At 43.0% G+C, this 24381-nt stretch overlaps 1 protein-coding gene across 1 annotated transcript in view; it reads left to right on the top strand.

The window, feature by feature from the left end:
• The first annotated feature begins 3651 nt into the window (after nt 1–3651).
• Nucleotides 3652–24381, top strand: part of LOC135258032 (nesprin-2-like) — a 31278-nt gene continuing 10548 nt past the window's right edge. The window contains exons 1-10 of the mRNA XM_064341227.1: nt 3652–3719; nt 7755–7895; nt 16518–16579; nt 19275–19370; nt 19490–19570; nt 19879–19971; nt 21048–21226; nt 21674–21873; nt 22344–22447; nt 24150–24263. Coding sequence (XP_064197297.1) covers nt 7808–7895; nt 16518–16579; nt 19275–19370; nt 19490–19570; nt 19879–19971; nt 21048–21226; nt 21674–21873; nt 22344–22447; nt 24150–24263 — 1017 coding nt within the window. The 5' untranslated portion in view covers nt 3652–3719; nt 7755–7807. The remainder of the gene's footprint in view (nt 3720–7754; nt 7896–16517; nt 16580–19274; nt 19371–19489; nt 19571–19878; nt 19972–21047; nt 21227–21673; nt 21874–22343; nt 22448–24149; nt 24264–24381) is intronic.

Here is a 24381-nt window from a genome sequence, read left to right as displayed (position 1 = left end):
GCATTAACTAGGGACCCAAGGGAATTGTGTTGTCATGGGTACAAAAATGTGTGCTTGGTTTTATGACTGATCCATTGAGAATGTGAGAACAGTTGGCCTGGTCAGAATAATCTTGTGACATTGAGATCATGCTTAACAATGGGTTGGCTCAGAAACACATCCCCAGAGGACTAGTGTGTCCTTTTTTTACCTCTAAAAATATCACAAGATATCTCGAGACATCCCTTAAAATATCCACCATGATTGGAGATTTGGGTTTTCCCCCTCAAACTTCACAAACCCCCCAAATAACCTTGGCGAGATACACCGTATGACCAAAAGTATCTGGACACCCCTTGGTCTGGGGCTGTTTTTCATGCTTTGGGCTAGGCCCCATAATTACAGTGAAGGCAAATCTTCATGCTACAGCATATAATCACATTCTAGACAATTCTGTGCTTCCCTAACAGTTTAAGGAAGGCCCTTTCCTGTATTAGCATGACAATGTCCCCAGGCACAAAGCGAGGTCCATGTAGAAATGGTTAGTTAAGAATGGTGTAGAAGAACGTGGGTCACCTGCACTGGCGGACTCAGGGGGGGAATGGCACTCATTAAGACACGTTATCGAATTGTCTTGCTCTAGAAGGCACATTGTCATAATTTATTTTATGAAGAGGCACCCTAGAGGTGCCAACCTAGAGGTGCACCCTAGAGGTGCCAACCCCCGGTGCCCCTATGGTTGAAAAAGCGTTGCTAAAGTGCCCTCTAGAGTGGCAAAAACGACAGGAAATGCCCTATTGGCTGCCCTTCACATGGGAAAAAAATGATTGAGTGCCCTCTAGGGTGCCTCTTCATGAAATAAATTATGACGATGTGCCCTCTAGAGCAAGACAATTCGATAACGTGTCTTAATGAGTGCCATTCTAGTGGAGAAAACGTGACGCAGTGCCCTATAAGGTGCCCTTACAATGGTCTAAACTTGACATTCCCTATGGGCGCCCTTCCAATGGAAAATGGTGCTGTTATGAAGTGCCCTCTATGCCACCCCTACATAAAAGTGTCCCAAAGGATGCCCTGTCCAGTAGAGAAAACGGGATGCAGTGCTGTATAGGGTACTCCTACGGGTGAGAAAACATGATGAAGTGCCCAATTAGGTGCTCCTCTAATGGAGAAGTGCCCCTCCAGTGGATAAAATGTGATGCAGTGTTGTAAAGGGTGTCCTTGCATGCGTGAGAATGTGGGGAAGTTTCCTAATGGATGCCCCTCCAGTGGAGAAAATGTGATGCGGTGCCATACAGGTGCCCTTACAATGGGATAAACTTGAGATTCCCTACAGGTGCCTTTCTGATGAAAAAAAATTCATGAAGTAACCTCTGAGATGCCCTTCCAAGTGAGAAAACACGATGAAGTACCCTTGCAATGGAGAGAAAAAAATCCCAGTGAAGAAAATAAGATGCAGTGCCCTACAGTCTCCCCTACAACATGCCCTCTAGGGCAGGCTTTCCCAAAGTGGGTGCCCTGACGACAGTCTAGGGGTGCCAACAAATACTTTGATAAGATTTTGAATTTACCTCTCAAACCCTGCTTACATACATTGTAAAGGTTTATAGTGTGGTTTTATCATAGAGGTGTGGTTATACTTTTAATCTGGATCGCCTAATAACATAATGTTAATCTTAATCAAGGATGAAGACTATTTCATCATACATGATGCATCATAGTTTTTTGCGTGCTGGTGGGGCCCCATGTTGTGCAGTAGGTGCTCTTTTTATTTTTTCGCCCCTTCCCTTCAAACAGCCTGAGTCCGCCACTGGTCGCCTGAACAGAACCCTGACCTCTGCCTCGTCCAACACCTTTGGGATCAATTGGAAAGCCAACTGTGAGTCAGGCCTAATCACCCAATCAGTGCCCAACCTCACTAATCCTCTTCTGGTTGAATGGAAGCAAATCCCTGTAGCATGTGTTCCAACATCTGGCATAAAGCTTTCCCTGAAGAGTGGAGGTTGTTATAGCAGCAAAGGGTGGACTTACTCCATATTAATGTCCATAATTTTGGATGAGATGTAGGATATCAGATGTCCACATACTTTTGGCCATGAAGTGTATTACAGATGACTGTACTATACTGTCTTATAAACAGTTCTGCGACATATTCAAATATACAAATGAAAATTCTGAAGTGTCCCGACCTTTGTCTTGGCAGTGTCCCAATGATTCGCAGCATGCCAGAGACAAATGTCTTTTTGGAATTCGCATTCTTCATTAAAAAACAACATTGGACAGTATTAGATTTAAAACATTATCTTGCAGAGATAGGCAAGACCGCATGAAAATGTGAATGTTTCTTTCTTATAGCCTACATAGCCTAGACTACGTTTGCATGCTCGCCGCCAACACATATTATAAGGTCAAACAAGGTAATGCTATTGTACGATTTGCATAAATGTTTTGGGCAATACAAGGCTGGTCACACAGCTAATATAAAAATAACAATACAGTTGCGGTAGGCTATTGACAGAACAGTTGGCAAAGAATCAAAACACCCAGGCATACTTAGGCCTACCTGTTGAACTGAAAGGTGTTTCTTTTTCATCTGTCAAGAAATACTTTGTGTTGTGCCAATGAAAGTCAAGGAAGTTATTATGAGGATGAGAAATAAAAAAAAATCAGCGATAAAGCCCAAAAGTTACCACAATCAACTGTTTGGATCATCACTAAGAGGAAAGAGAGCACTAGTGAGCTCAGTAATTGAAAAGGGCCTGGTAGGCCGATGTAGATCTCTACAGTTGATGACCAAAGAATTCTCACCATAATGGAATTTTTTTCTGGCTGCTACACCTGTCCGACAGATAAATGACTGCTATACATAGATATCACCAGGAAGGCTAGAGATCACCAAGTTCTCCGGTGATGCTTGGTCAGATTAGTACTACAGAAGACTCTTAGCGGAAGAAGACTTCACAAGCAGAACTACAGAGGCTACCCTGCAAGATGCAAACCTCTGGTTAAAAAAAAACAGGTTGGTCAGGTTACAGTTTGCTGAGAAGTCTTCTGCAGATAATAGTCACAGACACATCCATGCCTGCCTCCTGAAGAGCGTTTCTGATCTGTCAAACAGTTTTCTGTAGGCACTGGAGACGGCTGCAGTACTGATCTGACCGAGCATCACCAGAGAACTCGGTCATATCCAGCCTATCTGGTGATATCTATGCATAGCAGTCATTGCATCCAAAGGATATTGAATGAAGTACAAAACATGACTACTTTCATTTACATAACATTAATATGTCCCAAACATTATGGTGCCCTGAAATATATACAGTGAGCTGCATAATGTTTGGGGGGAAGGGGTTAATGTATAAAAAGTACTGTAATTTCTACATGGTGAAACCGAAGTGTATTAAAATACCCTTAAATCAAAGCTGAGAATGTGCACTTCAAGCACATTTCAATTGTTTTATTACAAATCAAAACTAAATCAGATCAAAAATATATCTTTTCCCCAAACAGTATGGAGCTCCCTGTTTGTCGAGTCTCGACTGGATGCGCTCCGCAGTTATACCACATGACACTTTCTCCCGAAGGTGTGTCCCTGCCCAAATCTGGGCTCAGTAGGTGGGGTTTATCACAGGGCATAATCTTGCTTTCTCTGCAGGCTCTAACTTTTGTTGATGTAGCCGAGCCTGCGATCATCTACAGTACATTAAGCGGCTGAAAGGCGTTCTAACTCGGCAAATCATGTAAGTAGCTACGGGATTTACCTTGAATAGCCCCTTGTTGCAAAGCAAGACGGATAAGTTAGTTTCTCGTTAAGATAACGCTTATTTATTTACTTTGCATGCCAATATACTGTCGATAAGATTTGTGTATAGACTACGCACTTCTTAAAAATTTGTATTTTTCCATTACTTCCCCATCGGCAAACTGGTTTCTTATAGGTGTTATGCATGACGTTTTCACCTGGAAATGTCTACATAGGCTATGGGTAGGAAATCGATTTGCAGTGTTATGGTTTATAGGGTACCGAGCACTCAGCAGTCAAGGTAGACTTGACCAAGTAGGGTACACGTGTGAACTCGTGGGGTACCGGCAGTGACAGATTCACAACACAAGCACATGTCTAGAGCTCCACAGATGATTGGCACTTAAGTGTCCCCGCGTAGAGCGACGCAGGTGTAACACTGAGGAACTTCTTATACGAACTACTTTTCGAAACAAAATCGAAAATGTGCTTTCTAATTCTATTTATTTATGTGTATATCAGATTTTTTCAAAAAGTAGAGTTTTTGTTTTTTGAGCCAAACGGAAGCTGTGCAATCCCAAACCAAACTGCTCCCTGCCTGCAGGAACACAATTGAGGGACGATGAAGTTGGCTGGCCCGGTAGGGAGGGATTCGTGTTTATGTGAGATTGTGGGAGGTGTTTAATTGGTGTTGTAACGTATCAGAGCTGAGAGACCTGGCGAGGCAGGCAGCGTCTGGCTGCGGTGTGTGTGGGTGTGTGTACTTATGCGTGGATACAGTCGCCTACATGAGAGAATAATGAGCTAGTGTTTGGAGTTCTGCCTCTCCCACAGTCTTACTCTGGGGCGTGGCGGTCGCGCTAGGTAAGAGGACGCGAAATACAACACTCAAACACAGTCCTGTACAAATATCACTGAGGACTCGGCACTCGGAAATTCCTGGCAATAAACAGATTATAGCCTACTCAATAAACCAAACAATCGACTATTCAATCAATCAGTAGTAATCAGCTAACATATGCAACCAGTCAACCAATCAACCATTTCGCGTTATTATTATTCTTTTATTCGTATTACCCATTAAAGTACAGTGGAAAAAAAGGTATGCTGAATTACACATAGTATACTTGATGTATAATTCAAGTTTATATAATTATACTTCAAGAATTCTGAAGTATACTGTTCTGTCACATCATTCTAACAACATCATTCTTGTGAAAACAAGTTCAGTGTATAGTATTGCACGTTGAAGAGCTTATGATAACTGTTGTTATAATGAACGTTTGTAAAAAAAAAAAAAAAAGAATAAGATAAAAGGAGACTAAATAAATACATTTGCTTTGCAAACTAATGGTTTGTTTACCTGCTCGACCACATCCTTGTGTTTACTTTGATCCTTAATTTGAATGCTACATTGCATTTGCATCACAGTCATTGAGCATATGTTTTTCCACAGTGTCTTATGAAACGAAGTACAAAAGTGATTTCATTAAGTATATAAAAGACTGTTGTTAATATCAGACAAGTCAACGTTTTATTTTAGAATATTAATATTTGCAAATATTTTCTTCAGCAAAATACCCAGGTTTAATTTTTATTTAACACTGTTGGTGCTGCCTCTTTTACGTTTTAATTGTCTCCATGTCATGGCATGCCCCTAGTAAACACTAACCAACCCTGCAGCCTGAGGAGATTTGCAAAAATTCTTCAAGAGATCGTTTAATGAATCATTTTGTTCCCTGCCAGGAGTAACTTCACCCAACGCCCAAACAGGGCCGTACTGCGCTCCCTGTTAACGACCTGTCTGATTGTGTCTGCGAAGGGTGTGATTCTGTTGGCATGTTACAGAATAACCCAATGTTTACCGTATGCATTGAGAGGCACTTGATACAAGGGCCAAGCAGTTGCTCTGTCAAGGGGCCTGGGGGGGGGGGGGGGGGGTGGTCACTGCTACACAGGTTTACTGATTTTAACTAATTTCATTTGCAACATCAGCCAATCCACACACTTAAGCCACCCGTGAACGTTCACAACATCCACAAGACATCGGTCATCAAAAAAAACATGCAGTCCTATTGCAGGATCTCTAATACAATTGGAGAGAAGAGTAGGGATTTGGAAATGCCGCATTTGATAGTGCTGTCAATCTTCCTCCATTGAACTTAAATCCCGGACAAACCTGTTTCAGGCACATGAATATATCAAAGTGTACTTGTATAGCTGCCTGTGAAATTTATACCAAACTGTGGAGATACACACGGTGTGATTAGCCACTTTTGAAGTGGGTGGATTTATTTGTTTTGCCCGCTGTGATCTTCATAAATTTACCCCCAGCTGAGCAGTTTATCTTACAACTTTTCCTGAACATGAATCCACACCCTGGAGGGGATAACAGATTTTTCCCTTGCGGCCAGTGGAAAAAAAACTTCTGTATATTAATTGATTTTTTATTTCCTTTGCGGAAACCCATTCGGCAGTGGGTGGGGTGCTAGGTAAAGCCTCCATACAGCAATTCCACCTGTGGTCTCACAGGTTAAACCTTATCTAATATATTATGTATAATATGATAAAAGCTCAATACCTCATATCTATCCGAGACATAATGGCTTCATGATTTGGGCATGCTTCAGTATTCTAATGTGTTGAATACCCCCAGCATTGCAGGTTTTAGTGGATGTTGGGTAAAGGTCACAAGTTCTATCTTTCATTGAGGTGGGGTCTGTGATTAAAATATCTGGAAACCCCTTCAGTAGCTCACATTTCACATTCATATTTTCTTATATTTTCTTAGTATCACAGCTAATATTGTACTAAAGCAAATCAAGTTTTCCCCAGACTACATTTACAGAGGCTGGCTGGACTGGGATTCAAACCTACAACATACTGGTTACGAGATGTGTTCATTAATCTGAGGGGCACAGTACACTGCTGCCCACTGCACATGAATAAAACAGGGGAAGCAAATTCTGATTGTGGAAGTGCAGTCATTTTAGTAGAAGTTGCATAACAGGTAAGATAGGAATGCAGGTAAAGAGAGAAGGTTGTTACCTGCATTTATAAAGGCAGTTTAATTGAACATAAGTTATCTATCTGCTGAGGCTTGTGCTTTGTAGAGCTCTCACTCTCGGCTGAGGATCAGACAAACGGGTGCTATTTGTGGATGGTGTGAATTTCCTGGCACAGTGTGTGACACAAGTGGTGGCAGAACAAGTTAGAAGTTACGCCATTGGTCGGAGCAGACCATGTGTCTGTCAAGTTTTCCCATGCGGCTCGGCTCATCCAGCTGCCTGGCCCAGTTAACCGTGATGGAATTCTCAATTGGAAACAGTTGCGTCACGTTGAAAATGGCCAGCTGGTAATGAGTGATGTTGGTCAGCATATGTGTAGAAGGAGCAGTTTGGTTTTCCCTGGTGCTGTTCTGGTGTTTGCACCCTTTGCCAGGGTGGCCTTTAGGCACTCTTAAGGGGTGCTGTCTGCTCACTATGCTGCTGTTGGGGCATTGAGCTGAGGCAGCTCTCAGGGAACTGCATTAATCTGGATAGCACAGATTCTACACCACTGTGGTCTAGACAGACCGGGGGGGGGGGGGTGTCTGTACCTACTTCCTTGCAGGTTCTGATCTTAATGAAATAATGAATTATTTGAGACACTTTCATCTTTTAAACACTAGTAGCATTCCTCTATATTACGAAACATTTAAAAGAAACATGTTTATTGATGTTCATAAAAAAATTATTTCATATGAAGTAATGCATTTTGGTTAGTGACATTTTTTATTGAAAACTGTCAGGAGTCTGCAGGAATGTTTTCAGATTTTACCAGCATCTAAGCAGTTGTATTTCAAATACTTATTTGACCCAGGTCTGGTGTGTTTATGTAAGCATGTGTTTGTGTGTTTTTGCATGCATGTCAGTATGTGTACGCGTGCATATTTGCATATGTGCGTGTGTGTGTGCGTGCGTGCGTGCGCATGAATGAGTCTTAAACGACAGAAATGGGGTTATGGATTGTGTCATCTTCTCTCTTCCTTCAGAGTGAAACCATGGTCACTGGAATCTCAGGGTGAGCCCCACACCCCCAGGAATCATGGAATCAGGAAGTGGCACAGAGGACACTCCCATGGAGGAGGGGAGCATCCCATTGGACATCGAGAACATCCAGATGGTCTTGCAAGGTCAGTCTGTGCCCCGCCCATGTGGGTTGGAGTGGCAGCGGGTTACTGCTGCTGTTCTGAGCGACTTTCGCCCTCTCCCCATTTAGAACATGTGTTGATGCGTCTGAAACATGCTAATACAGTGCCCTCCCTTCACGATATTGCATATTTCTATATTCATGTCATTCGATTCCTTTAAAAATAGCATTTTATTATGCTGTTATTTATTATGAGTCATTAAGGTTTATCACAAAAAGTTTGGTAATTTTTGAGCGGACATTTCGAAGATGATATTCTGAGTCACTTGATATCTGTAACTTTGCAATGCATGGCAATATGATGACAAAATATACATGGTCCAGACATGCATAAATAGTCAAAATGTCAACCTAATGTGGTCACACTAACTTATTTTATTATTTATTTTTAATTTATCATTTTTACCTGCCAAACTAACAAGCAGCGCTATATAGACTGCTTATTAATAACATATTATAATATGCAAATAGCAGACCTGGGTAAAATACATAGCCTACTTGTTTTGGATTCAAATCCTTTTTTTCGCTTTACTGATCTTGTGTGGGTGTATTGGAACCAATGGAATACTCTCAAAACTGATCCCTTTACTCGTGTGGGAGGGGGTGCAAGGCGCCTTGGGGCTGCAGAGCGGACTGGTCGAGCAGGCGTATAGAATCAAATCATGTCCTGCAAGTAGATAGGTGCCGTCCTGTTGGTTGCAGTGTAGGCGAGGGTCAGGACTTTGAATCTGATCCTGGCAGCGATCGGTAGCCAGTGGAGTGACTGCAGCAGAGGAGTGACGTGGGAGAATTTGGGATGGTTGAAGCTAAGTAGGGCAGCAGCATTTTGAATCATCTGTAGTGGCTGTATGGCACAAGCTGGCAGGCTTGCAAGGAGAGAGTTGCAGTAATCAAGGCTGGAGGTCATCATAGCCTGGACAAGCAGCTGGGTGGAGTGCATTGTTAGGTATGTTGAATCCTTCTGATGTTGTACAGAAGGAATCTGCAGGACCATGATGTTGCCTTGATGTGCTCCTTGAGGTCCAGCTGGTTGTCCAGGACCACCCCCAGGCTCTTTGCTGAGTGAGAGGCAGTCACTGTGGTGCCAGCAACCATGATTGAGAGCTCACATAGTAGGGAGGTCTTGTATGGGAAGAACAGCAGCTCAGTTTTGTTGAGGTTGAGCTTCAGGTGGTGGCTGGCCATCCAGGTAGAGATGTCAGCCAGGCAGGAAGATATTTTTTCATCAACCTGTGAGGCAGAGGGGGGGGGAAGGAGAAGAAGAGTTGCGTGTCATCCTCATAACATAAAAATATTGATTTTTGATATTGGCCTCTCAGAATTTTCATTTTGGGCACCCCTACTCTAAGTGGAGCTTAGATTTAAAGGCCAATGCTATGAAACCACCACGCCCATATCAGACGCAGAGAAAGAGTATGAATCATTGTTACTCTGGAATACTTTCACCTCCCAGGTGAGGCGGAAGAGCAGGGAGCATTCCGATCCGTCGGGAAAGCTGAAATGCCGAGGCCAAGAAAGGCGGCGTTCAGAACGACAGGCTCCCCCCGCTGCGGGGATTTCCCATTGGTTCTGGCATCAGATCAGTTTATCTCCCGTTCCTAGCGTGTATTTAACTGCGATTTAAATTACACTGAAAATTACAGTGTAGACTTATAGATACATGACACCTTTAAATGAATATTATTTTGTAATATTGTGATCTTTGTATTGATTAAAGTATTTTATTGTAAATAGCCTCATGTCTTATATACACACACCATATAATGACATCACATTTTGAACACATGCAGTACTAGCGTATTAAATAGCCAAATTTTGCGAAGGCTGTCCTGAAATTTATCTGTCAAACATTCAGCATTGTACTGAATTTTGGGTGCTTGCCTTGTACTGTATGTAGGTGTCAGTTAGAGGGCCTTGAGTTTTAAAATTTTGAGAACCCCCCTGATGTTGCACCTCTTTCTGTTACTTGTTTTAATCCTGATAGGATTAGAGTATTTTTATCTTTTCTTGTTAATCCTGATCTAGAGTGATTTAGGAATTTGTGTTTTTACTTTAAGATTCGTCTGTGCCACATGTTATATAGTACCAAGCAGATTTACTTTCTTATAAACTGTTTGAGTTGTAATATGTTAAATGTGTGTAATGCTCTGCTGCTTTGGATAATGGCGTCTGGGAGACAGATCTCTGTAATACATTTTAATAGTAAGTAATTGCATCTAAATAATGAATGCATATCGTTTACTCTCTGCACTGCGTCAAACAAGATCTTCACTCAGAGGAAAAGTGACAATCACACTGACTGTTTCAGTGCTCCTAGTTGTGTGCATTTCTGTAAAGACGTACAGTATGGATTTTCCATGTCATTGTGCGCATTTCAATATTAACTGAAGCTTCAGGCTGTGGGCCCTGCACTGGAGTGCAACAGCAGGGGACTGCTCCATACTTCAGTCTGCAACGGTCTGGTTTCCACTGTGCTTCAATCACCTGTGACTCAGGTTGCAGACAGGTGCCCTGGTAGAAGCTGTATGTCATGGAAGTAATACGCTTTTTTGAAGAATTCTCCCAACAAGGTTTCCAGAACATTCCAAAAACATATTTTTTATTGGATTTCCTGAATTTTTCTGGAAAGTTATGAAGAACGTTGCAGGAACAGGCACAAAGTTTCCCAATGCTGCAGTCCCCTGGTCATAGTTGGTTATTTTTATAGCCCAGGCGCAAACACAGTAAACTCCAGAATTATTGGCACCCTTCATGGAAAGGAACAAAATGGCTATAAAAATGAACAACTCATACAATGTATCATAGTGTGGGCTTCAACATGTGGGAGCTGTATAACACAAAAAGTTTTATTGAGTAGTACAATTTGTTCTGCAAACCATAGGTTTCAAAATTATTGGCACCCCTATGATTTATATTTGGTGAAGCCTCCCCTGGAGAGTATAACCGCACTGAGTTCCTTCCTGTAGCCTAATGACTGGCAAGGTTGGAGAACACTTTTGGAGGGATCTTGGACCACTCCTCCATGCAGAAAGTTTCAAGATCCATGAGTGCTTGTAGGCTGTCCTCTTTTATTCAGACAACTGGTTTCCAATAGGGTTCAAGTCTGTAAACTGATAGGGCCATTGCAAAAAAAAAGTGTGTTCCCACAACCATTTGTGTGTTCATTTTGATGTTTATTTGGGGTCATTTTCTTGTTGAAAGGTCCATCTATGGCCAAGTCTCACCCTCCTGGCAGAGGCAACCTGTCTTTAGTGGAATTCATTATGCCATCAAGCTTAAGAAGAGCCCCCGGACCACTAGCAGAAAAAACCCCAGAATCAATGATCTATCACCATATTCTATTGTTGGTATCAGTATGGTGCTTTTCCTTGTATGCAGTCATCTTTTTCTGCGGGCCGATGGTGTGCATGGCAGCAGTTTTGGTCTCATCTTACCACAGCACACAATTCCAATTGTAATTTCAATGATGCACTGTGCTTGGGGGTAATCTGCACAGGCATCCTCTTCCTGGCAAATTTTCAGCTGTTCCGGACTGTTCCGTTACCTGATTTGCGAAGATCAACAGCCATCTCTATCTTCTGAGTTGAAAACAACCTCATATTTATACCCTAGTGATAAAGGAAATGGTGAGAGCCTGCAATACAGTTCCTGGAGCCTGAGATCATTTTTAAAAATAGAATTTCATCACAGACACTACTTTGGTTTTATTTAAAATATTCTTTAGGGATGCCAATACTGCCAATGCTTTTGACCCCCATGAGAAAAATACTATTGCTCAAAGACGTTTTTTTATAAGATTAATTTTCTTAGTGAGACAATAATTTTTAATTTTCAAGAGGGCCTCCAACAATACTGAAGTTGACTGTATACAATGGCTAGGCTATGGGGCCCTGTTTGTGCTGGGTCACAGTTCAGTGAGTCATTTTTGGTGTCTGTGCTATGTCCACTGGATCAGTTCTCCTGTTAGGAGCCTGTTAGATGTTGTTTGTATTTCCAGTGGGCTGTTGCCCCCTTTGATTGGTCTCCTTCATGTTTTTTTCCCCCGCATTACTTCATTCCCTGGCACCCAGAGAGCTGTCCAGACACTACTCGCTAGTAAACTGTCGTAGGCTGTGAGCTGTTTGCTGTGGCAACGAGATCGTACGCCTGGAGCTCAACCATTTTTTGAAGTCTGAGAAGCTGCTCTGTGCTGTGTGTGATGTCATGGGAAGTACTTCAACCTAGAATTATGTTTCCACCTCTAAATGGCAGTTTTACCTAAGCAGGTGACAGGAGATAGTGTTGATTTCCATAAATGAGTTTGTTTTTCAATGTTAATGAGCATGTGCAGCCAGTATAAATAGCATTAATGCTGCTCAAGAAGTGACATAACTTCATATTGCCAGCTGTGTATATATATATATGTGTATATTCATATTGTGTGCTGAAGAAAAAAATGCAACCTATTCCATTGGTAGGGATATTACATTAGCAGAACAGTTTTTCAGTTTAGCCTTTTCCCTACAGCAAAACCCTGTATTCATCTTAGGTGTTTAGCTCTGTTATCTGCACTGTTGTCTTTTAAGTATAATTTTGTCACATTGTAAAATGACAATTGTTTTACAATTGGGTTTATATCATTTTGTCACATTGTACAGTCGAATGCAAAATGCTTTACAATTAAAATTGAATTACCTCAGAAAAGATAAAGCTTTGGGCTCTGTAGTGTTATGAATAGAGAGATGATCTTGGGTTTAATTCCCAGGTTATGCACTGCTGTTATACCCTTGAATTTATACCAGGTATCACAACTGTCAGAGAGTTTAGCAAATGATAAAAGTAAGTTGCTTTAGTTGTAAGTTATGTAAGGTGCTTTAGGTTAATATTATGCTTATTGATTATAAATGGGTTTCAGTAGCTTCTTGGTGTTGCTGCATATTTGTACTCCTGGGAGTAACACTGATGTTCTCCACTACAGCATGTCCCACATCTGTAAACAGCTGTTTATTAAGTGTGCTCTCCTAATTTTTAAAATATTTGATGTACATGGTTGACTATGAGCTTTAACAAAAAATAGTCTATATTTCATCTGAATGTATGACTATCAATCAATCAATCAATCAATTTTTATTTGTATAGCGCTTTTAACAAAGGAGCTTTGTCAAAAAGCAGCTTTACAGAGCACCAGCCCCCAAAGAGTAAGCCTAGGGCAACAGGGGAAGGAAAAACCTCCTGACTGATAACAGGAAGAAACCTTGAGCAGAACCAGACTCAGAGGGGGAACCCATCTGCCGCGGGCAGGCGCCGGTTTGTTATGGAAATGGCTTACATGAAAACAGCCAATCCAGTATTAATTAAGTCCAAGCAAAGGTGACTCCAGTCACGTAGAAAGATGGGCAGGAACACCAATGGGTGGCAGCGTCAGACAGGGGGACAGGCTTGGTGCTACAGCTGAATCAACATTGGCAGGAGGCGTGGGTGCCCAGCTGGTCTAGCTGGTCTAGGGCTGGACTTGTGCTCATGTCTCTGGATAAGTACAAACATCAAGTGTCCTAGGAAGAGATGTTGTACTATTGTACAATCAGGTTGTATGATTGGACAGGCCACAGGTTCCTGTGGCAATGGTCGTATGAGAGGCGACTGGTAGTCGTGCAGAGCCGAAGACCAAAGGCCCGAATTGGTGCAGTTACCTACTATTGAGTATACAAGTCGCACAGAAATTGTATGGGGGTGGGGGGTGGTGCTAGTGCTTGTTGGCATTCTGCATACAGTAGAGAAAATTTACTGAAATATTGAGACATTGCAGAGTCATTGTTTTTCCCTGTATTGATTTGTTTACATCTCACAGACACATGGCAGATGAGATGTCTTTCTCATGCGATGTTAAAACAAGATTATGACGTCCATGGTCTTTAAATCTTTAAATCTCACAGCACTTCTTGGCAAAGAGTATTGATGTTTCCCACTGCCAAAACTCCTTCAGTACAGCTTTCAGTTTAATTAGCTAAATAATTCTTCCTTCTTCAGTCTAAATGATGCATTGTTTCTGCTTTGGATTGGAATGGCATGACCTGGGTGAATGTTTTCATTTATTCAATCTTTGCATTTTTATTTCCTCTTATGTTTTTTGATTAAGACTGCGGCGTTAAGCAGTCTTGACTACTATTATACTATTTACACGTTTTCAAGTACAAGTTTAAGTTCAGAGTTTATTGGCCATTTGTAATGAATGCATGGGAATCATTTCCTGATGTGCTCTAATGCGCTCATTTCACCCATATCTTTCTTTCTGGAGAGAAGCTGGCTGCAGCGCGATTAGTTTTAAAAGTTCATTCACCTGCGCTTTTCACATGGATCGGGGTGAACCGCGATGGCGGACGTGCCAGGCCGAGACTGCGATCCGAGGAGTGGCACTCCTGTCCAGGCCCGCTCAGCACGCAGGCATTCCGCGCTTGGGCGGAGACTTCTCAGCCTCCTCAACCCATCCGCCAAAGAAACGAAGCTATTCACCTGTGTTTTCAGCCTGTTAATTGCAAACGTGCAGGGAACTATTTGCCGTCGCACCTGCCAGGCTGCAATACCCCACAAAAGACGATCGTGCAAAAGTTCATTTACCCACAACAGGTGAACAGGTTTATGTTAATACTGCAAATTCTTAACTGGTTTGTTAAACCAATAAATACCTAGTGCAACAACATAACTCAAATGATGTACATTGTGTCCATTACCTTTGTATTGACTATGATGTTTATGTAGGTGCATACCTGTTCAAGGATAGGAGAACAAAGGGTATTCTGCATTTGAGAATCAGACCTACACAAATCAGGTCACAGGTTTATACTCTTAAACACTACACCATACTCATGATCCCTGTATGCACAGAATAGGGGCTAAATCCAGTAGTGCAGGGTTGCTATCTTGAATGAGAACATGTGCTAAGAACATTTAAAATAATAATAATAATCATTATCATCATCTTCATTATCATCGTCGTAATCATATTTTCCATCTTCTGATCTCATTTGATGGTATATTTGGACGTGTGTGCTATACCTTCAGGAACAGTTCATGTGTTGGTTTACATCGAGTCCACCTAATTTTGAAAAATAATGTTCTTCCTGATTTAATGGTCCATGTAATAGGGCAGGTTATTGTGGAACTGAAGTACCCTGAGTTGGGGTACAGGAGGCTGGGGGGTGAGGGTGGGGGTTATCTCTGTGACATCATCTCAGACTTCTGTCTGTCTGACTCATACACTTGGAGCCTGTCCCACAGTGTAAGGTAGCATTTGACTGTGGCTGGAGTTAATGACTTAAGCAAGGGTGACAAACTGAATCCCAAGAAGGCCACAGTGTCTGCAGGTTTTTGAGGTTCCCATTCTGTCAGCTGCCAGTTAAGGCCTTGAGAACAAGGTATGTTGATTCCTTAGCCAATCAATAACTTAAATTAAACACTTGTGACGAGAACACCCCAAAAACCAACTGACACTGCGGCCCTCCAGAACTGGAGTTTGACAGCTGTGATTTAAGTGGAAACCCATCAGATCTGGACCCCGAAACCACGTCTGCTTACCCTGAGGTGTGCAAGGGGGGATTCCATGGGAAGGTGGGGGTGAGGCCATGTCTTAGGGAAGGGGGTCATGTCTCTCTTGGGGCGCTCAGGAGTCAGACCTATCCAGACAGAAGACTACTGAAAGCTCAAAGACAGACAGACGTTAAAAAATTTGGAGAGAATGAAAAGAGAGAACAGTGCCATGGCAAAGCGGCTTCTCTTCTCTTCTCCTCTCAACCTCTATAACTCTGACTGTGGTGAGTTCACTGTTCTCATTAGCTTGATCTCCTGCAGGGAGTGATAATGTGTACTTTACATCTACAGCTGTTTCTCAGATTTACTTGCTAAAGGCGCTTAGAGGAAAGGTGTCAGTTTTTATTCAAAGCACCCTGACTTCGTTTTGTTAGACAAGATTTGGAAAGGAAATATGTCTGTCCAATTAAACAAGTAATCGTAACCCTGGAGTGCTCTTATTGATTCGCAAAATCAGCATGTTCACTAATCAGACGATGTGTGGGAAAATCTGTGTTCAAGAAACCGAGCCAAGGCACTCCCTTAAAAAGATACTGCATGTAGGTAAAAAGAAAGGTGCGGCGGTTGCTTGTAAAAATTGAATTAGCAATTCAAGGCTTCCCAGTTTTGACTATTCATTTGCATTGTGGAAATATTTACAGTGGGCCTCATTCACAAAACTTTTTTTGACGTATTCTTCCTTTTGTTCTTAAGAATTTCCCTATGAACAAAACAATATGAGATTTATGAAACATGTGCAAACATTTGTGCATATCCCAGGGGTATGAGATGATGAATGCTGGCTGTAAATTTGATATGCAATCCTGTTCGTGTGACTTGCATAAGTAAACAGCCACGAACAAATACAATACAATACAAATTAAATGTTTCTAGGAAAGGTTCTTACGCGCAGCTTGTGATCAAATGTGAACGTACACTCAATGCGATTCAGGGTGATGTGGGTGAATCTGGTTTGAAGCAGGATGTGTAAACACGAGGACCAGTTCATGCCAGATCTCCGTGTGAATGTGTTTTGTCTTCTCTTTTTTTTTGCGCCCTGCAGTGGAGCAGGAGCAGATTCAGAAGAGGACGTTTACAAACTGGATCAATGCCCAGCTCTCAAAGGTACGTGGAAAAATGAAAGCGGCCACGCCCGGCGGAGCCTCCGTCATTACCGCCGCTAAAACTAGCAACAACAGAGCTCTGCTATTGTGTGATAATCACCTCTCTAGAGCAGGTAATCCACCGAAATGCCTTCTCCATTGCTCACAGCTGAATGCTTTCACATTAAGGTTGTACGATCTGGAGATTAGACTGTAGCGAAATCGAATTCCTGCTGTCCGTACCCCTTCAGTGTTTACAGAGGTGACCCAAAGGGGTGGAGAGATGCATCATGATACTGTAGATCATTTTTGCAGGCTGGCTCGGGGAAAAGGGAGAGTTAGGAGTAAGAAGTGCTGTTCTTGTACTGCTTTAATCCTCTTGAATAAATGGAGTGTTTGTTTTGCGTGGAAGCCGCCGCTGTATGTGTGTGGATGTGTAAATGCTGACTCATCTGTTTGGGAGAGGCGCTCCTGCCCCCTGCTGGCACAGAGCCTCAGCCCATGTGATCATGGGGGAAGGGGGGGGCGGGGGGTATTTATAGGGCAGAGGGTTTAGACTGGGTGCAATATGAGCTGACTCCCTCCTCCCCTAATCCCTCCCCCCCTCCCCATGGTCTGTTATCAGCTAAGATTGGTACATACAGTCATCTGACAATAATGAATGGGTTGGAGGGGATCAATGGATGCTTTGCCATCTGTTTAACTAACAGGAAGTGAGGAGCAATATATATTTCCTGTTCACTTGAGCGGTGTACACGTGAATCCTGTCTTGTAACATATTTGTTATTTGGACCAAGATGAAAAAATCAATCTAGGGCAACCCAAGCCTTGGGCTGTGCCTGTTATTTGGACTTAATAGCTTCCATCTCACAAGCCTACTCTCTGAAGTTGAATTAAAGCAGGACACCCAGTTGGGCTAGTGTGAATAAAGGGAGGTGCACCCACATCTTTTCTTTTGCAGTAATTATTGATCACAGTTTAAAAAAAAAGAAAAAGTATCAGTGACAGCAGTTAATTACCTTGAGGGAAAATTAATTATGACGCATCCCTTTGCAGGTATGTAAACTTGTAGAGCAGGGGTTCCTGAACTCAGTCCTGCCCCCCCCAGTATATGCTGGGTTTTGTTCCACTAGTCGAAATCCCAGAATTTTATTATTTTAAGTTATTTTTTATTAATTAAAGGTACTATTTACATTTACAGGGATTATATAAGCCACACAATGTCAGAAATAATTATACATGCCATAAAAAAAATAAAATTCCCATGTTCACGTTGTGCTTATTGTGTTATATTGCAAACAGTTGCATAAAAATAGGTAAAACTTCTTCAAATTAAATACTGCTGTGACTTAATAGGCTCTTAATTGGCGATGGTGTAGACTCATGGCCACTAAAACTAACCATCTGGAAGTTAATTAAGAATTCAAAGACAAAGCAAATAACGTGTCAAACCTGCATTGTGTAAATGAGTTTAAGGAAAAAATTATGAAATCAAAAACATGTTCAACAACCTAATTAGGAGCCTATTGATTGAAGTGCAATGTAGCACAATAAGCACAATGTAGCACAGTATCAACATGGAAATTTTACTCATTGTTGATTGTAAAGTTATTTCAGAACATAATATGGCTTAAGAGGGTAAATAATCTGTCTAAACAGGACAAGCACCCAATTAGGAAAAATTTGTAGCTTGTTAAAATTATGGGATTGTGATCGTGGTTGGAATGAAAACCAGCATACACAGGGGGGGCCCAGGACAGAGTTTGGGGAAACATTGTTCTAGCAAAACAAGCTTATTACCTGTTTGTTAACTAATAAAAATAATAATGAATACATTGTAAAAATGAGTTTGAAACTTTTAGAGTCTGCTATTCATTGCTGCAATGAAATGCATGCTGTAAGTTTGTAAAGTGAAAGTTTGGGTGGGTCTGAAAGACAAATGCGCGTTTCAACTGGTGGTGGGCGGTCTGATTTTTGACACCTGAACTTCACTGGTATTTTTATGCCAGGAAGTCAGCTCTCACTGGCCAAAAATGTCAAAATCTTCCACTGTTGGTGCCAGGTGCTCTGGTACACTTAAAGTCCCAAATTACATCAGCATATACTGAAGTATTGTGTCAAATACACTCTATGACCAAAAGTATCTGGACACATCTTAGCCTTGGGCTGTTTTTCATGATTTGGGCTTGGCCCCTTAGTTTCAGTGAAGGCTAATCTTAATGCAGTGACATTCTGGTCAATTTTGTGCTTCCAAATTTGTGGCAATAGTTTGGGAAAGGCCCTTTCCTGTATTAACGAGGTACATATAGAAATGGCTTTCTTGAGATTGGTGTGGAAGAACTTTATTGGCCTGAACAGAGCCCTGATCTCAACCCAATCCAACACCTTTGGGATCAATTGGAAAGCCAACTGTGAGCCAGACCTAATCGTCCAATCAGTGCTAGACCTCACTAATGTTCTTCTGGCTGAGTGGAAGCAAATCCCTGCAGCAATGCTCCAACATCTAGTATAAAGCCTTTCCAGAAGAGTGTAGGTTGTTATAGTAGCAAAGGGTAGACCAACCATATTAGTGCCCATAATTTTGAATGAGATGTTGGATGTCAAGTGTCTGTATACCTTTAGTCATGTAGTGTATCTGGGCCTGGTACATTGGTTGTTTGTCAGGTTGTGGTTGTCGAATGGTTGTGTGATCGCTACCCACCCTTGTTGTGATTCAGAGATCCTCGCCCTCAAAGGTCTCGGATCTGTTCACTGACCTGCGGGATGGGGTGCTTCTCCTGGACCTGTTGGAAGTTTTAAGTGGCCAGTGTATGGTGAGTGACCCTGACAACTTCTGTGACAGCCTGTGCCATTCTCTCATACTTAAAATGACAGCTGACATCTAGGTTGAAAATCTGACCTCCCTCTCTCCCTCCCTCCCTCCCTTTTTCAGAAACGAGAGAAAGGTAGGGTAGGCGTGTTCCGGAGCAGGAGCAACGTTGAGACAGCTCTGAACTTTCTCAAGAAGAAATCGGTGAGAAATGCAGGCTGGGGAATGGGTGTGGCATGTATGCGGGAGGGGTTTGGGTTGATATAAGGGGCATGGGGGTGGGGCTTGGGGGTACTAAGGTCATAGGTCAGGGGGATTGGGGTGTATGAAAGCCAGAAATGGGGTGTAGCTTTTGTTTGGAACTGAAGCTCCATGACTGGGCAAATTCCAAGGAAAATTGCTAACGTCTTGCTGTCTAAGTGGTGAATGGCATTATCGTGAAAATTTTTGAATGTCTAATGGTTCAATGGGTCTTCATTTTAGGATGGTAATCTACTCTCTAATTTGCACAGATTAAATTGGTAAACATCAACATCCCTGACATCATCGATGGCCGACCCCCCATCGTCCTTGGCTTGATATGGTCCATTATTCTGCATTGCCATGTGAGTGTCCACACATAGATATAGAATCACTAGACCACCAAAGCAGGTTTGTGTAGAACTGTATAATCTGAAATTAATAGAAATTTTATGTTCTATGTTTCTCTTGATAAGCAGGATTATTACAGATAATGGTGCCAGACTGGCCAAACTGGAAGTAAACCAGTCTTCTGATCAAATTGGCACCAAAGCATTCATACTTACTTCTCAGTCTTTATTCATTAACCCTGTCTCTATGGAAAGTATATTTTTGGCGGTGGCGTTTTTTGGTACGTAGGTGTGGCGTATGACATTCCGTGTGCATTGGTGGCAGGGCGTGGGGGGCACAACTGGCGAAGCCAACCCAAGGAAAAAATGCCACCACAGAATGATACTGTGATAATGCCATTGTGTTTGTTCTTTAAGCAAAAATGCATTAATACACTCCTTTATTGACATATCGCTTAAGGCATAGATTGGCTATTGTCTGGAAATAAAAACATCAAGTGATGCCAGATGCCTCTGCCATCCCTTTAGGGGCATAACAACTTGAAGTCCCAGGCACTGCAATAGTCTTTATGGCTAGACAGCATGAAATAGGCTGCACATAGCGAGACAGTGACATTTATTTACATGATTGCTTTCACTGAGATATGAACTGTGAAAACTAAGAGGGGCTATGATATGAAATAGAGTCACAAGAGAGGAAAAGCAGTCAAAATTGTATAATATACAATTGTCTGTCAAAATACACGCCTCTGTGTATCGATAGGTATCTACCATATAGATAGAGATGTCTGTTTGATTTATGGCCCATTTTTGTTTGTTTTCTTCTGTGCAGTTATATGTTCAGATAGTCATCTGTGTGCTCTTTGAAATGCAGTATTTGTTTTCCCTATAAACTGGCATGGGCAATAGTGCATGCAACCCAGGACTACAAACGTGCCGCACCAGGTTCATTAGCTCCATGGTAGTCCAGCTACCACTGAATGACCAAAGCCAGGTTTGATTCAGTGTATCAGAGTAGACATACTACAGACAATGTGTCTTGAGATTAGTGCACCTCCTGTCGTTGAGGACCTTTTCCCTCATGGTTCCAGATAGAGGAGCTGGCAAGCAGCCTGTCCTTCAGCTCACGCCAGTCATCCCTGGAGTCGCTGGGCGGTCCGGACTCCCCCGGGGACAGCCCCATCCAGCAGAGGGACCCCCCGCTCCACGCCCACCTCCGCATCTCCGCCAGAAAGGCCCTGCTGCTGTGGGTCAGAGAGCAGTGCGACAGGTCAGTCTGTAATGTACACACAGCTGTGCATTCATATACTTAGTACACACACACGTACACACACATACACATGTGCGCGTACACACACACACATGCGCACACTCGCAGGCATGCATGCACACACACATGCACACACATTTGCATGTGCACATACATGCCCACACACATACACACATATATGTGCATGTACACACACGCACATATGCAATGTAAAGTACACCACACACACAGGCAATTATGCATGCACACACTGTTCATACATATGCATGAACGCATGCCCATACACGCATCATACAGACATACAAATTGGAATATAGCAAATGGATTGATCCTTTGAGACACTAATATCTCCTTTTACTCCCAATCCTTGGTGTTTCCCTGCCCGTGTCTAACCTGCTTCCCCCTTACCTCCTCAAAACTGCCACATGCCCCCCTTCTGCTGTGCAGGGCTGGCTGTTCCCTCAGTATCAAAGACTTCAAGTCCAGCTGGCGCAGTGGCGAGGCCTTTTTGGCAGTGCTGCGCTCCCTGAGGCCCGACCTGGTGGACCTGTCCCAGGCCAGTGGCAGAACCAACCGGCAGAACCTGGAGGAGGCCTTCCGCACCGCCGAGCGGGAGCTGCAGATCCCAAGGCTGCTGGAACCAAAGGGTGAGCTGAAACGCCGCTGGTGTGTCAGTGTTTCCATTCGCACCCCTCTGGATTCCTGTAAGTGTGTGGGCATGTGTGCATGTGTGTGTGTGTGTGTGTTTATGTGCGTGTGCATGTGCGTGTGTATGTTTGTGTAGGTGTGTGTGTGGGTGTGTGTGTGTTTGTGCATGTGTGTGTACGTGTGAATGTGTTTGTGTAAGTGTGTGTGTGCATGTGTGTGCGGGTGTGTTTGTGTAGGTGTGTGTGTGGGTGTGTGTGTTTATGCATGTGGGCATGTGTGTGTGTGTGTGTGTGTGTGTGCATGTGTTTGTGTAAGTGTGTGTGTGTGCATGTGTGTGCGCAGGTGTTTGTGTGCGTGTGTGGGACACTAACAACTCCACAAGAGGGCACTACAAGGGGGTGTCAGTTGTTTGCCAACTCAGTAGTGGACCACATCACACACAGTCCTTAACAATCATGATTCTGTGCAGATTTTGATATCTCAGACCCAGATGAGAAGTCCATCATGACCTATGTAGCCCAGTTCCTGCAGTACTCCAAAGGCCAGCCTGCCTCTGAGAAGGACAATGCCCAGGTGAGTTAACCTGCTTTTCGCAGCTCATCAGTCATTCCATTCCATCCATCTGTGCTGTCTCTGGCCCCTCTCCGACTTTCGTGGCGGAGTCCCAGGCTTCACCCTTTCCTCTCTCTCCCCCTGCTGGTCACTTGGTGCTGATGCGCCAGCCGACTTCGCCCACCGGCCTCTCCCCTGTCCGTCTGCCCACTCATTTCACACCTGCCGTGGCCGCCTCCCCCGTGCACCAGGTACCCCGCTGCATGTCTTGCCCCGCCCACGTCCCGCCTTCACTCAGCATGCCAGCATGGGCCTGTCCCGTTAATGGTTCACCCCTCTGTTTGACGCCCTCCACTGGCTGCAGTGCACTGGCTGTTTCACATGATTTAAAATTCTTTACAGAAAAACGAGGTAAACAGGAAATAGGAAAATTGGGAAACACTAGGCCTGAATCCCAAAAAAATTTAAAAAATTCTGTTAGGTAAAAATTACCCAGTGGAAAGAAAGCCACTCAGATTGAGGTGAACAAATCTTTCCTCTCATAAAGCTATAGAGTGGGAGCCTGTCCTTCACTGGCCGGCCCAGAATCACGTTAAATTTAGCCTAAATGCTAATATGGAGATAATGACTAATCTATTGGAGCAAATGATCATAGTTGTTAGTCAGAGTCCACGGCATTAGACTAACTGGCAAAGTTAAAGCAAGTTTTATATTACAGTATATGTAAATTCTAGCAAAAGTAAAGCAAGCCTTTTATTACATGGAAATGGGACATTTCAAGGACATTTAGACCAGACAAGGTTTGTCTGAACATTTTAAATGTCATTTGTGAAAGGTGGAAAAAACTAATGTTATTAAAAGAGAATATAGTTTAGTGAAGATCCCCCTGGTGCTCCTTTGTAGACCTCTAGATATCCACAGAAAATGGTTTGGGAATCCCTACCTCAAAGGCATATTGCTACATTGCATATTGTTATTGTATATACACACCTGATGTGGGGTGGGGGTGTGAGGGTGTGGGGGCGTTGGGGGCGGTGTTGAGACATGCTCTCTAGGAGTGTTTTTTTTTTTTTCAGAACTGCCAGAATCTGTGAATGAATAAAGTGCAATCTCAATTGTATGTCAGGTTAGCTTAAAGTTATTGGCATTCACGCATGTTGATCACAAATAGCTCTTCATCTGCCCTGCTGAGAAGCTATCTGGCTTTAGCTTGTGTTTACATGTTTCTGAGTGGATCCAAGGCGAGGCCCGGCAGAGGCCTTGCAGGGGGAAATTTCTTCCTGGTGCACACGCCCTGTGCTGGCACCACCCGTTCACCCTCAAAAGCTTTTCTCTTCACCTGCCATTGTTTTCGTCTCTGCTTGCTTTCATTTTCACATTTTCCACATACTGTTAAGTTTTGATTTTGCAGAAGTGCAACAAAGAATTCACAAGTAGGGAACTCTGTAGTTATCCTCAATGGGCTTCTCCACGCATCAAGGCTGAGGACCCCGTGTGCTTGAGGAGATGCTTGTTGACAGCAGATATTAGTCGCTCAACAATCTTTTTCTTCCTCAGCTGCTTGGTTCCTCTGTATATGAATGGGCACCCATTTGCAATTTCAAGCCTATGACCCAATATTATACCACACACAAGTGGCAATGCTTCTGCTTTGCTGGAACTGTAAGAGGCAGCTCATGTTTTTCTCTCTCTCTCTCTGTCTCTCCCCTGATCCTAAACCCAGGCGTCGGCCAATCAGAAGGTCCGGGAGGTCACCTGCTGGTTGCGGAAGGCTTACCAGGAGCTGCAAGAGGGCTGGACTTCAGCAGAGGCAGGGAGTTATGTGGAGAGGTACCAGGTAGGGAACACGGCAGAGCACTCTCTACCACAGAAACAGAGTATGGTCCATTCTCATTAAAGAGCCAGACTGATGGACAGGTTGTTGTGAATCATCACTGGTAATCAATGCCGACAGC

Source organism: Anguilla rostrata, chromosome 6, assembly GCF_018555375.3.
Source record: "Anguilla rostrata isolate EN2019 chromosome 6, ASM1855537v3, whole genome shotgun sequence".
Taxonomy (NCBI): domain Eukaryota; kingdom Metazoa; phylum Chordata; class Actinopteri; order Anguilliformes; family Anguillidae; genus Anguilla; species Anguilla rostrata.
This window is presented reverse-complemented; position numbering and strand designations above follow the sequence as displayed.